At 51.8% G+C, this 15,330-nt stretch overlaps 1 protein-coding gene across 1 annotated transcript in view; it reads right to left on the reverse strand.

Annotated features, from left to right (window-relative positions):
* The window catches only part of LOC116956982 (uncharacterized), a 36,470-nt gene extending 21,622 nt beyond the window's left edge, over positions 1–14,848 (reverse strand). Inside the window, exon 1 of the mRNA XM_032978894.2 lies at positions 11,165–14,848. Within this exon, the coding sequence (XP_032834785.2) occupies positions 11,165–11,215 (51 nt within the window). The 5' untranslated portion in view covers positions 11,216–14,848. The remainder of the gene's footprint in view (positions 1–11,164) is intronic.
* Positions 14,849–15,330: the final 482 nt, after the last annotated feature.

Raw genomic sequence — 15,330 nt, forward strand, 5'->3', positions numbered from 1 at the left:
ACATTATAAAAAATTTCGTCTCCCCCCTCCTCTTTTCAGAATATAGATGGACTAGTCCTGGGTAAACTGCCAAATCGTTGCGCGTGGCGCTAACGTTTTTTTATAAATAAATAAATGCGCCGTTTAAAATAAATTTACGCGAACCAACACACCTGAAGACGACCGTTTGAGTTATGGTCGAAACGTCGTGAGAATTTTTTATTGTTTTATATATATATTATTATTTTGTTGTTTCTCTTCAACGTGACTTTACCGAAAAAACTAAGAATATGAATTACTGCAGTCACGAAAGCTTTAAATCAAAATTTAATCGCCTCTACGGGGAGGGTTTTCACATAACTTTAAGATCCTTCAACAAACTCCAGGATAAGAAAGCTCAGCTGATCGAGTCTCTCACCTTCCTGAAGAGATGCCGCGACTCTGGGGTAATACCAATCGCATTTACACTGACCTCTGCTGCTGTAACTTCTTCTAATGCGAAACGAATTCTTTTCAAAACTAGCTTAGCTCTTATCTCAGAAAAAATCAGACGTATACGCACCGAACTAGATCAGTTAGACAAGACACTCTACAAATCACACTTATCATTGACGGCAACAATGTCCACATCGGATTGGGAACATGTAGACAATATGACTGCCTCTTCAGCTGCTACTATGTCGACCAAATGTAAGGAAAACCTGATTTCCAAATTTAATCTCCTCTTCAACAAAAGACCGGACCCACACACCAAAAAGTTAGATGTTAATAAAGTCGTAATTAATCGCAGTAACAGTTCTATTTCCGATGGTCTGAAATCCGTTTTAGCTAAAAGTCTAAACTTTGCAGTCACACCTAAACACATACCAGTTAATGATATAATTGCCCAAGTAGACTTGGCTCTCAAGGGCCTGGGTTACATCGTTGCAGACGTAGCAAGATCTGAAATTGCTGCAACCCTCAAAAACGCTAAGATGCCAGCTAGCAACCTCAGCAAAGATGAGCGTTTTGAATTATATAAATTAAAAAAGAGGAATGATATTGTAGTCCTCTCAGCTGACAAAGGCAATGCTACTGTCATCATGGATAAAATAGAATACAACAACAAAATTAAAGAATTACTCGACGATGGTAGTTAGCCACGCTGAGATCACAACCTTTAAGCTGTGTGAGAAGAAACAAAGCACCTTGACAAAGGAATTAGCATATAATTTAGCATTGAAATGGCTACCATGGCTAGCCGTTTTTAGCATTGAAATGGCTACCATGGCTAGCCATTTCAATGCTAAATTATATGCTAATTCCTTTGTCAAGGCGCTTTGTTTCTTCTCACACAGCTTAAAGGTCGTGATCTCAGCGTGGCTTTCTCACACCAGCGCTGTCCTCCAGACAGTCTCGTCCCCTTCACCTGATGAAGGCCGCTTGTGTTGTGGCCGAAACGTCGTGAGAATATTATTGTGTTATTTTATTTTATCAATTTATTATTTTATTCTCATTCTACGTGACTTTACCGAAAGAACCAAAGAAGAAGAATCCTTGCAGTCACGAAAGCTTTAAATCAAAGGTTACGACACATTTATAAATAACGCGATCTAACCCAAAAACCTTTATTATGAATAATATTGGTCGCGAAAGCCTACGTGTGTAGAGGTGTTAGCTACGCGCTGTTGCGTAACCTGCGTTGCCACCAGGGCGGTGCAGCATTACCCCTGGGTACAACGGTTGGGGTCAGTCGCGGTGAAACGGATCGTGGCCAGGGTTTGGTGCGAACCAATCAGACGGTTCCACGTGGGAATGTATGATTGGTTCTACCTGGCCACGAAGGGGTATAAGACGGGTGACCCAACGGACCTCGGGGAGTTCTCTCCCTGCACGAAGACAGAAGACTGGGCTGAAGCCTAGCTAGGATCCTGGACCAGCCTTCCAGCCCTTCTAAGGGCTAAGGCTCGGCATACCCAGTGGTCAGGACCCACCGGGCCAGCGGTGGGTCAGATAGCCTCCCCTAGGTCCTAGCCGAAGGACTAGGATAGCGGTAGACGTGTGAGTCCCGCCAAGTCCGGAGGTTGTACCTCCTTAGGTATCAAGGAGGTTAGCGGTAGACGTGTGAGTCCCGCCAGGTCCGGAGGCTGTACCTCCCTAGGGTATTGGGTGAGGGGACCGAATATCCCTCTGTGTGTGTTAAGCGTTGTATAAGGAAACCTCCGGACTTGGCGGGACGTGTGAGTCCCGCCAAGTCCGGAGGTTGTACCTCCTTAGGTATCAAGGAGGTTAGCGGTAGACGTGTGAGTCCCGCCAGGTCCGGAGGCTGTACCTCCCTAGGGTATTGGGTGAGGGGACCGAATATCCCTCTGTGTGTGTTAAGCGTTGTATAAGGAAATAATACAATAAACAGAGTGTGCCTCCTAAAGAAGTCTGCTCGTCCTTACAACACTACAACTGGAGTCATAAGCGGTTGGAAATGGAAACCAGAAGTTCAGCCCACACGCGGAGCCAGAACGAAGATAACGCTGTCTCACCTGCAAGCACCGCCAGCTCCGCTGAAAACGCTGCCGCGTTGACGGCCGCCCAGCCACCGGTTGAGCAGTCGGTTGCTCCCCCTGCCATGGGGGACGGACTCAGGGCAGCACACGGCCGTCTCGCTCAACTCCTACACGCCGCGGCCTCCATTCTCGAAGAGATCAACTTGGAGGTTGCGGGCAGGCCGAGTCAACCGCCGGCAGACGTTCCCGCCACCGGCCGGGGCAGACATTTTGATTTTCCCGCCGGGGAACCACGTGATTCCACCGGAAGCGGAAGCCAGGGGCATCCTGGGAACGCGGGGGGCCAATCACAACCCGCAACGTCATCAGCACGCGACGCTGCGGATTCAAGTTCCTCAGCGGACGCCGCGTCATCACTGTACCGACACGGTACAGTAGACTCTATCGGCCGGGAAATCGCTGATCTCCGGCTCGAGACGGTGCAAGCTGAGGGAGAGACGACGTCCGCCCTCCAACAACGCCTGCCCATCTTCCGAGAATTCACATCTGAAGGGGGCGACTAGGCGGCGTTCCAGCGTCGCTTCCTGAGCCACCAAGAGATGGTGGGCTGGTCGGACGCACAGGCGCTCCGAGCACTACCGGCCACTTTGGATGACGACGCTCTCGCCTCGCTCCTCACCATCCCCAGGCAACAAAGGGCGACTCTTCAATCGGCCCTCCGACTGATGTCCGACGTGTACGGGCCTCCATCCGACGTCCGCAGCCGATTTTACGACAGGCGACGCCGCCCTAAAGAGTCTCCGTTGGCATTCCGGACCGCTCTACTGGCGATGGCAAGAGCGGGTTACCCTCGCATGGACGACGAGGCCATCGATGCCATCGTTCTCCAGAAGATGCTGGAGCTGGCGCGCGAGCTGCGCATCGTCATCCAAGCGGTGGACGACGACAGTATATGCTCGCTACGAGCCGCTCGGTCCATCCACGCACATCTGTTGCTCCACACGGAATCGACCATCGCCGCCTTGGCTTCGACGTCAGAGCCTGCCAGCAGGGACGCCGAGTTCTCCCCCGACCGGGCCTTCATGGCGACCGGGTCAACGGGCCGGCGATCGTCCGACCACGCTGGTCGCCGCAACGACCAGCAGCGGGGACGGCCTGCTCCACGCGGCGACGTGACATGCTTCAACTGTGGCCGACGAGGCCACATCTCCTCTGACTGCCGTGCGCCTCGACGACGCCCCTCCGCATCTCGGGGCCAGGACTACAGGACGTCCACGGCATCGCGGCAAAACCAGGCAAGTCGCGACGCCTCTCACGCTCGGCCCTCATTCACACCATACACACTGCAACGCACCATAAGAAGGGCTCGCGATTCAGCGTGTGATGGGGAGTATTCTGGCGTTTGTTCGTGGCCACTCGGACCTGGGCAGTGGTCTGAGTTGGCCCATAGGGTAGTCGCGGCGACGGCAGGTTCGTCCGTGGTTGTCGGATCAATCGAGGGTGTGGAATTTCGCGTGTTGGTCGATACTGGTGCGTCGGCTACGATCATTTCGGATCTGATTTACAATATACTGCCCGTACGATGCCGCCCCTTGGAACGGGTTTCTATCCCGTGTTTCGCCGCTAATGGCAGTTCACTTGGCATTATTGGGCAAATTCGGGCGCAAATTTCGATTGGAGACATTAAATTGGCAGGGCCTATTTTGGTCTCTTCTTCCCTCGCCGTGCCGTGTTTGTTAGGCACTGATTTTCTCGCGAAAATGCCTATTAAGATCCTTGTAGATCAAGACTGCATCGAACTCCCGTCGGGTCGACGGATGGCGTTCTTGCCCACACCCTCACATCCGTGCATGGCTAGTGCCTCGGTGCAGGCGTTTGTTGCGAGCACAGTCCGCATTCCGCCAGGGACACAAATGCTCGTGCCCTTGCAACTTAAAAAACCGCTAGCCCCGGAGGCCTCGGCACATGGCATTTTGCTGGGGCCTTCAAACGCAGCTGCTAAGGGGTTAGATTTGGTGGCTGCACAGACCCTCGTAGCAGCCGACAGGGAGCCGTTCTTGCAGGTTTTGAATGTCGGATTGTCCACAACCGTCATTCCGCAAGGAACTGTGCTCGCTCACGCGACCCCGGTGCCGTTGGGGACCGGAGTCGCGGGACACGTGCATGACACGCCGCAGGTCCCACCTCCTTCCGAATCGGATGAGAGATGGTTGGACGCGCTCTGCACAGATACGGGTGATCTGTCTCATTCGCAGCGAATTAAATTGCGCGCTCTTCTGCGAGAATTTTCCGATGTCTTTAGTAAATCTAAATTTGATATTGGCTGCACCAAGCTGCTGTGTCACCACATTGATACTGGTGACGCTGCCCCGATTCGACAAAACCCGTTTCGGCTTAGCCCGGCGGAGAAACAGCATGTTAAATCGGCTGTGGATGACATGCTGAAGGCCGATATAATTTCTCCCTCCACTAGTCCCTGGGGTGCTCCAATAGTGCTGGTCAAAAAGCACGATGGCAGTCTCCATTTTTGCGTTGATTTTCGGCGCCTAAATAAAATCTCGGTAGCGGATGCCTACCCTCTCCCTCGTATGGACGAGTCATTGGATGCCCTGGCAGGGGCGCACTATTTCTCCACCTTGGACCTTCTGTCGGGGTTTTGGCAACTCCCCCTCGACGAATCGTCAAAACCTAAGACTGCTTTTCGGACACCACAGGGCCTTTTCGAGTTTAATAGATTGCCCATGGGTCTCCACTCGGCCCCAGCGACGTTCCAGAGGCTCATGGAGCTGGTCCTCGCTGGGCTCCAGTGGGACTCATGTCTCATTTATCTTGACGATGTCATCGTCTTTAGCCGCACGTTCGGCGAACACATCGAACGGTTGCGTGCTGTCTTCTTGAAAATGCGGGCCGCTAACTTGAAATTCAAGCCGCAGAAGTGTCACCTTCTGCGTGAGTCTGTGCGCTATCTGGGCCACATAGTTAGCCGCTCGGGCATCTCTACCGACCCTGAAAAAACCAAATGTGTTCAACATTGGCCGACCCCTACATCTGCGGGCGATGTTCGTAGTTTTATTGGTTTTGCGTCGTACTACCGCCGGTTTGTTGCTGGCTTCGCGACGATTGCCAAGCCGCTCCACGCCCTTACGTCAAAAGGGGTGGCGTTTCATTGGGGGGACGCAGAACAGGCCGCGTTCGACTCCTTGCGGAACGCACTCGTGACGGCACCGTCCCTTGCGTACCCCGATTTTTCCGTGCCATTCGTGTTGGACACCGACGCTAGCAATACGGGGATTGGGGGTGTTCTGTCACAAAAAGTTGATGGCATTGAAAAGGTTGTTGCCTATGGTAGCAGAGTCTTGTCTTTTGCTGAACAAAGATACTGTGTGACCAGACGTGAGCTGCTGGCCATTGTTTTTTTTATTCAGCAGTACAGGCCGTACCTGTATGGTCAGCATTTTACCGTGCGATCTGATCATTCGGCTTAACAGTACGCTCTGCGGGTTGACCAACCGTCCGGGCAGCTTTCTCGGTGGCTCGAAGTCCTTCAGGACTACGATTTCAATGTCACTTACCGTAGGGGTGCACAACACACGAATGCCGATGCGTTGTCTCGCCTTCCGCCGGCTCAAAAATGTGCGTGTTTTTTGGGCTCGGGCCGTTGTAAGCCGCCACTGCCTGCGCAGGTCGCGCCTCTCACAACGGTGTCAGCCGCACTTCCCGCCGCCTCAGCGCCGATGTTGGATCATGCAGATCCAATGGCTAGTGACGATTTGCTGGGGCTAACTTTGGCCGAATGGGGTCGGCACCAGGGCGAGGACATGTCGTTATTGAGGTTGCGTCGCCACGCAAATAATGCAGCTCCAAGACAGGGCAAATTTAATTCATTTGTCATGAAGCGCGGCTTGTTGATGCATTGGGATGCTGACTCGTGTCAACATAAAATCGTCGTGCCATCTGCCTTGCGATGCAAGGCCGTATGGGCGGCGCATGAGCGTTTATTGCACCTGGGTGTTCATAAGACTATTGGGTTGTTGCGGTTGCAATTTTTCTGGCCAGGCATGCTGCGCGACGTCACTGACATTTTGCTGGGATGCACCCATTGTGCGCAACGTAAACCGCCGGCTAAACCGGTATGTCCACCCCTGCAACCCATTTCGGTCTCTCGTATAAATGAGTTGGTGGCTCTCGATATTTTGGGCCCTTTTCCTACTACGCCACGGGGTAATAAGTACCTTCTGGTTGGGGTAGAGTATTTTACACGGTGGCCTATGGCCTGGGCCCTCCCCAACCAGTCGGCGGCGGCCGTTGTGGACGCCTTTGTTCAAGGCTACGTCCTGGACAAGGGCGCACCAGAACGGTTGCTGACCGATCAGGGAAGAAATTTTTCGGGAGCCTTGCTGACTGATGTGTGCCGCCTGTTGGGCACTAAGAAAGTGCGCACTTCGCCCTACCATCCCCAAACCGACGGCATGGTGGAGCGCCTTCATAGAACTCTCACCGCTATGTTATGCCATCAGGTCGATGAATCCTACCTCGATTGGGACTTGCAGGTTCCGGGGGTCCTCGCCGCATACCGTATGGCACCTCACGCGGCGACGGGATTTTCCCCGTTCTTTCTAATGTACGGCAGGGATGCCTTTCCTCCCGCCGACGTTCGGCTGGAAATCGAACAGCCACCGCAAAAGTCAAAGCTCGTTGACCACTTGCGATTCAACCTCCGTAAGCTGGCCGAGGCACGGGAGGCCGCCAATGAAAATTCGGCTTCCCGCCAACGGGCGAATTTGCGACTGCGGGACTCTCGGTCGTACACGCATCGGTGGGCACCGGGAGACAGGGCATGGCTCCACTGCCCCCAGGTGCCGGTGTCCACGTCGGCCAAACTCCTCAGACCATGGCAAGGCCCGGTTGAGGTAGTGGAAGTCCTGCGTCCCCAATGTGTTAAAATTAGCTGGGGACGGCGTCGCGGGTGCGTTCACCCCTCTCGGTTAAAACCCTTTGTCACGCCACGCGTCCCTCCACAACACACACGACATGGGGGCCGAGTGTGCGACGCGTCCGACGAGCCGGATGTTGCCCCGTTGGTGCCTAACCCGCAGCGCAGGCGTGTCATTTCTCCTGCAGATGACGCGGGAGTGACGGCTCCATGCAGGCCACGTTCGGCCTCAATGGACCGTGGAGCAGCAGGTGTCCCCGTGGAGATGCCTAAAGGCCCACCGGATGCTCTGGCTCATCCTCCTCCTTCCCTTGTGCCGCCGACAAAGCCTGCCATCCCCTACGATGGCCCCGCGAAACGCACGCGCGCGAAATCTCGCCGGTTGTTATAATGTTTTTTTTTGGCATGTCTAGTGCCTTGTACATACGTTATGTTGTTAAGGGGGGTATTTATAGGGGTTTAATTGTTCTTGTTGTTCGTGAGGCACACTCACAATTCTTCTACCATTGGTAATTTCGGAGTTTCCCATTGTTGCAGCCGGGACGGCTGGAGCTTCCGAAGGAGGGGGTGATGTAGAGGTGTTAACTACGCGCTGTTGCGTAACCTGCGTTGCCACCAGGGCGGTGCAGCATTACCCCTGGGCACAACGGTTGGGGTCAGTCGAGGTGAAACGGATCGTGGCCAGGGTTTGGTGCGAACCAATCAGACGGTTCCACGTGGGAATGTATGATTGGTTCTACCTGGCCACGAAGGGGTATAAGACGGGTGACCCAACAGACCTCGGGGAGTTCTCTCCCTGCACGAAGACAGAAGACTGGGCTGAAGCCTAGCTAGGACCCTGGACCAGCCTTCCAGCCCTTCTAAGGGCTAAGGCTCGGCATACCCAGTGGTCAGGACCCACCGGGCCAGCGGTGGGTCAGATAGCCTCCCCTAGGTCCTAGCCAAAGGACTAGGATAGCGGTAGACGTGTGAGTCCCGCCAAGTCCGGAGGTTGTACCTCCTTAGGTATCAAGGAGGTTAGCGGTAGACGTGTGAGTCCCGCCAGGTCCGGAGGCTGTACCTCCCTAGGGTATCGGGTGAGGGGACCGAATATCCCTCTGTGTGTGTTAAGCGTTGTATAAGGAAATAATACAATAAACAGAGTGTGCCTCCTAAAGAAGTCTGCTCGTCCTTACAACACTACACGTGTATAAAACGATTTATGATTATACTGGTCCACAAACACTGGGAGTGGGACTAGGCCATGAGGAAGGCGACTATCTCTGGTTTAGGCCAATCAGTTTCCAAGACAATGCCATGCATTATTATCAGAGCATGTTTGCATTTCAACACAAGTACTGTGTGGTTAATACAGTACTCGTTTCTCGAGCAATCTTCCATTGCCAGCTCTCGCGCTGTAACTGAGCTTAACGGATCTGTCCGATTGGAATGTGCCAACACAGAACAAATACAAAGATCCCCCGTAGGGCCTTAGCAGACTGTTGGGGCAATTGCTGCTAGTGACAAGCAGCTAATGAAGGCCGGCGAGGCACACTTGGGGGTGGGTGGCCAGCACCACGCCCGGCCGCCTTTGTCTCCCCTGTGGCGATGTTTTTACAAACTGCATGAAGCACTTATTTGCGGTAACCGCCACACCATTAACTTTTTTTTAAATCGGGCCTTCTGAAAGGCCCTCTTATCATTTTAGTCGACGGACAAACGCAACGCCGGGCTTTTATAATCGGAAAAAAGAACTGAGGCCACGTGCACACCGCCCCGTGATGTAATTGCACACGTGACGTCGCCTTTGGACCGTGACGCAAATCCATGCGCTTGTGGCCCCACCCCCGCCGCTCCAAGACGCCATCTCACGCGTGATGCCACCTCGCTCGCAGCTGGGCGAACCACGGAATCGGTGCCTACCCCCACGCCCCGTCCAAACCCCACGGGCAGATCTCATAGCTGTCGACGCATACGGTTCAGTGCCAGATGAAGCTCGTGCGAGGGGGCCTGGCGCGTGCGATGTTATAACGGGGCCCTAAATAAAATATATATTAAAACACGTATAACAAAAAATTACTTGCATAGTAAAGCAATTGTATTTTTTCATTTGCTATATGGCCAGATAATACGACAAATCGCTAACCTTAAACCCGGTTGTGCATAAAAGTTGAAGGGCGGTAAGAGTACTATAGTAGTAGAGCAAGTGCAGAGTCCACTGAACCGGACTTGATAGCCCAGTGAAAGTGCATCCAGCACTGTGACGGTTTAGCCCGCGTGCTCGTGCAGGGATCTCGAGTTCCGAGGTCCATGTTGGGTCGGGCCCTTTCCATGCGGGACAAATGTTTCGTCGAATTTGTTTGTGTTTAGATGGGACTTTGTATGATGAACGTTTGCGATTTATTAGTGGCACGGGTTGACCAATACAGTCTATAATAAGGTAGGCGCTGATAAGGGGTTGACAGGTATATTGTGGTGTAGTGTATCGTGCAGAGAGTGTAGTTTAGAGTGTAGTGTGCCTTCCCTCCGCGCGCTGGTGTCGATGCCAAACATTGACCCGATGTTGAGGCCTCCTCATGGCTTGCCGCAGTCCAAGCCTGCCTTGCCTGGTTTCCCTACCCAAAACCCCCCGGGCATCTTCGGGCAGGGGACATCGAATGAGGGAGTGGAGGAAGTCCACGGTCCTGTGACACAATGAACCAGCGTCTCGTGCACCTCCTGTTGGCTCCTCGCTACGTGTCAAGACAAAGATCCCTAGCACAGACTATGAAGGCCACCGGCACGGCACACGAGGGGGGGAGGGGTGGCCAGCACCACGCCCGGACGCCTTTGTCTCCCCAGTGCAAGCGATGTTTACAACGCACCGCTACACCAGGTACTCATTTGAGGCTGAGTCGACCTAGGGGAGGCCCAGGACCGGTTCAGATAATTGTCACTGGTGGTGTTGGCCGTGAGCTGGAATCGAACTCGGGACGCCAGGTTCGCAGCGCAGCGCGCTAACCACTACACTACCACACAGACAAAGATAAAGACAAAGATCCCCCATATAGCCTTAACAGACTGTAGGGGCAAGTGCTGTTAGCGAGCACCTATAAAGGCCGGAACGGTACACGAGGGGGTGGGTGGCCAGCACCACGCCCGACCACACACAGACACACAAAGACACGTACACACAGACACACAAAGACACGTACACACACACGTACACACAGACACACGTACACACACAGACACACAAAGACACATACACACACACGTACACACAGACACACAAAGACACGTACACACACAGACACACGTACACACAGACACACAAAGACACGTACACACACACGTACACACACACAGACACACAAAGACACGTACACACACGTACACACACAGACATACGTACACACAGACACATAAACACACGTACACACACGTACACACACACAGACACACGTACACACACACAGACACACAAAGACACGTACACACGTACACACACAGACACACGTACACACACAGACACACGTACACACACACAGACACACAAAGACACGTACACACGTACACACACACAGACACACGTACACACACACAGACACACAAAGACACGTACACACACAGACACACGTACACACACACAGACACACGTACACACACACGTACACACACACAGACGCACAAAGACACGTACACACACACGTACACACACAGACACACGTACACACACACATACGTACACACACACAGACGCACGTACACACAGACCCACACACACAAACACACACAGACACACGCAACTTACCAGCATGAGTGTGCAGGTTAGGAGCGTGGTGACCAGGCGTAATTGAGACATGGCCCAGGAGTTGTCCACACGGATGTGTGGATGTGAGCGAGAGGCGATGGACTCCCCTTGAAGCTCGCGTCGGGGTTCTCCCCCTGACTGATGAGGAGGACGAGGAGGGTGCGGCACGGCTCAATGGACTTTGAGTTCAATAAAAACGCAACTGGCAGAGGCCATTACAAGTGTAGGTGGTGGTGGTGGGGGTTAGATGGTTGACAAACAGGTGGACAGAAGGCACTGAGCACACGTGTCTCATGGTTTAGTGGGGGGGGAGGGGGGCTGTTGGAGTCTCAACTTGGTGAACACCATCGGGGTTGACTGTTGGAGTCTCAACTTGGTGGACACCATCGGGGTTGACTGTTGGAGTCTCAACTTGGTGGACACCATCGGGGTTGACTGTTGGAGTCTCAACTTGGTGGACACCATCGGGGTTGACTGTTGGAGTCTCAACTTGGTGGACACCATCGGGGTTGACTGTTGTAAGCTCAACTTGGTGGACACCATCGGGGTTGACTGTTGGAGTCTCAACTTGGTGGACAACATCGGGGTTGACTGTTGAAAGCTCAACTTGGTGGACACCATCGGGGTTGACTGTTGAAGTCTCAACTTGGTGGACACCATCAGGGTTGACTGTTGGAGTCTCAACTTGGTGGACACCATCGGGGTTGACTGTTGGAGTCTCAACTCCCCTGAAGATGGATGTCTCCGATGAGCTTCTCGACACAAGCAGCGCTCACGATAGTTCTGATTTGGCCAACGCCGGAGACAGCCGCCTCTAATGCAGACTCGATGCCTTGTTGTGATCGGGGAGCCTATTTGGTGTTTGAACATCGTAACGCCTCCTGTATTCTTGGCGGGATGAGTCGAGACGATTATTTTTTTCATCACCTTGATACTGGCAAAGCACGGACCCAGAGACAGCACTCGCGATCGTGTAATGAGTCAAAGTGAATACGCTTATTGACATGAGGAAGATCGTACGGACATGGAAAGAGAGACAAACTGCATGGGGAACTTACACATTGAGCAATGCCAGGGAAAGAATCATACAGAGAAGCGTCGTGTGGTGGCTGGACACGGCGTGGATCACACGGGCAGTGTGGAAGACCGAGTAAAGGGGTCAATGTGTGTTAGTTCGTGGGAACAGTCACCAAGTGATAGCGATAGAAGAGTGATACGGAGGTGACTGACTGCTGGTGAGGGAGTGAGTCGAGTGATTCACTGAGTGTGTTAAGTAGAATACTATTAGCACAGCGAGTTATGAACTGTGTGCTCCACCCCAGATATTATAACAGCAGTGGGCTTTCGCGACTAATATTCTTCATAACAAATAATAAAGTTCTTCTTATTCTACTTCCGTCCAACCTATTTAGTCTGGCCAATATTCTGCACAGGCCACCACTTCTGGTGTTGGCATTGCCAAATCTTGAGGAGGGTAATGTGGTGCTGCAGGGCATCTCAGGAGAACATCCGTGGTTTGCTTCTCCTGACAAGCACATTGCTCGGTTGCACAGAAGCCCCGTGATTTCACGAGAGGGTTGCAACTTGACGAAACCCACTCTCAGTCAGTGTAGGCTCCGCCATGTGTGCCATTTGCAATTGGAGCCAGATGCGAGCTCCTCACTGGGGATCATTCCTCGCTGGCTCCATTCAGCAGTTTTGTCACTCGATGTTGTCCCATTCTTTACAACAGAGGGAAGTTCTTGCAGATTCCGGCGATGTGGGCACTGGTACAGTGGAGCACAAGAAGCAGTTTCTCGATGACAGACGACGGTGGGCTGGCTGATGGCCATGATGGACGTCCCCCTCTAGGACTTGCCGGTCGTGGTCACCTGACACCCTCCTCCTGATGTTCGGGGCCGCTATGCCAGAAAGTGCAAATAGGCAGGGAACAGGGGTGGCTCTCAGGCACCCTGCCATGAGTCTGCACGTGTCAGAGTGGTGTCGACATGTTGACTGTGGGTTGAGCGTCCCCAGGTAGAGCATGCATATTCAGCCACAGAGATACAAAGTGCTAAGGCCGTGATGCGTACTGTGGATGGATGTGCTCCCCACTTTGAATTTGCGAGCTTTTGCAGAATGTTGTGTTGTGTGTTGACCTTGGCTTTGGTATCAAAAGTTGTACTTGTAGCTGAGTATACGATCCAGTGTTACCCCGAGGTACACTGGGTGACCCTGGTGTTCCAGGCTCTGGCCTCCCCAGGTGACATTCAGGTGTCGCTCTGCATCCCAGTTTCTCAGGTGGAAGGCAAAGATTTGGTTTTATGCGGGTTGGGTTTGAGATGATTATTTAGGTAGCATCTTGATATCTCGTCCAGTGCCCTCTCCAGGATATTCTCTGTGTTCTCGAAATTCCTCTGCTGTGTGTTGACACAGAGGTCGTCAGCATAGATGAATTGCTGACATTCAGCAGGAAGTGGCTGATCGTTGTAGATATTTAATTAAAGTGGGGCGAGCATACTGCCTTGTGGTAAGCCGTTCTTTTGAGAACGCCATCTACTTTTCTGCCCGTATAGCTCCCCATAGAAGTCACCAAAGTGATAGCGATAGAAGAGTGATACGGAGGTGACTGACCGCCCGTTACGTTTAATTTAATTTAGCACAGCGAGTTAGGTACTGCGTGCTCCGCCCCAGATATGATAACAACAGTTTTTGTTTACGTCTTTAAGTAGTTGGCTTTCGCGACCAATATTCTTCAAAATAAATTTGTTTTGGTTAGATCGCGTGTCGCTGGTGGTAATCGCCAGCGAAACTTCGTTAACTCAAATGATAAATGTTGTGGGTTTGCATGCACATATGTATAGCGGTCTGCTGAAGTTAAAACCAATTGGCACGTTTCGTTCCCGTGACAAACCTTACTCATTGGCTGTGTCGGGTGGAGGTGGGTTTACGACACATTTATTTTTACTCAATCGACCCCAAAACGCGTTATTATGAATGGCAGTTGATTTCAAATGTGGCTGAACTCATGCTGCCATGTATAGGAGTGATAATTGTTTATAATTCACCATGGCGTTAGCATCAATAACAATGCCAATCTTCGTGAAGCCTCCTTTGGTGAGTAATAAATCCATCGCATGACAGCTACGATGCTTGTGCCCAGCAGATCAAAGGTTTTACTATAGATGTGAATTTCATTGCTGTGACCAAGCAAGTGGATAAGGCTGGCTCGCATGATTGAATCTTGTACCCCAGCCTGTATGGATATTGAACTTATACTCTTTGGTTCTTTCGGTAGTCACGTAGGTAGAAAATAAAATAAATCACGACGTTTCAGGCGCAACACAAGCGTCCATCATCAGGTGGGATGGCCGCTTGTGTTGCGTCCAAAACGTGATTTATTTTATTTTCTACCTACGTGACTCTACCGAAAGAACAAAAGAGTATGGATTCCTGCAGTCACGAAAGCTTCAAATCAAGATTACGTTGAACTTCCTTCCCAAGCCATTGGCATGGGTGATAAAGCTACGCTCCCAGAAGCCAAACCTTACTCCGAAGTCAACCATCACTCTGAAGTCAACCATCACTCTGAAGTCAACCATCACTCTGAAGTCAACCGTGACTTAATGTACAGCTAATCCACCACATCAGCATCGCCCACAGTGAAAATTATCTTGTAAAAGTAAAATAAGTAAAAAACCACGACGTTTCGATCACAACACAAGCGATCGTCATCAGGAGGGAGACAAAAACGATCACTTGTGTTGTGATCGAAACATCGTGGTTTTGTTCATTTTATTTTACGGAAAAACCCAAATAATATTAATTCCTGCAGTCACGAAAGCGTTAAGTCAATAATATGAAGGTTGAAGTTTGAGATAATCGGTAAACATAAATAAAGGCGATGTAGGTACAAAAAATAAAGTCTCTAAACCGGTTATTATAATTCCCATGACAACACTCTACAGATGTAGGGGACTGCAAAGAGAAAGTGTTAAAGTGTCCACGTGGAGGTCGTGAAGAACGGGTGGCCGTAGTGGAGTGTCTATATAATTAACTAGCTGTACTACCCGGCTTTGCCCGGGACTTGGATCCACCACGCGCGGCCGCCTTTGTCTCCCCAGTGGCGATGTTCACACCAGGCCCATGACCGGTTCAAATAATCGTCACCGGCGGTGGCCGTGAGC

Source organism: Petromyzon marinus, chromosome 68 (assembly GCF_048934315.1).
Source record: "Petromyzon marinus isolate PM22_M1 ecotype Great Lakes invasive population chromosome 68, UKy_Petmar_22M1.pri1.0, whole genome shotgun sequence".
Lineage (NCBI taxonomy): Eukaryota > Metazoa > Chordata > Hyperoartia > Petromyzontiformes > Petromyzontidae > Petromyzon > Petromyzon marinus.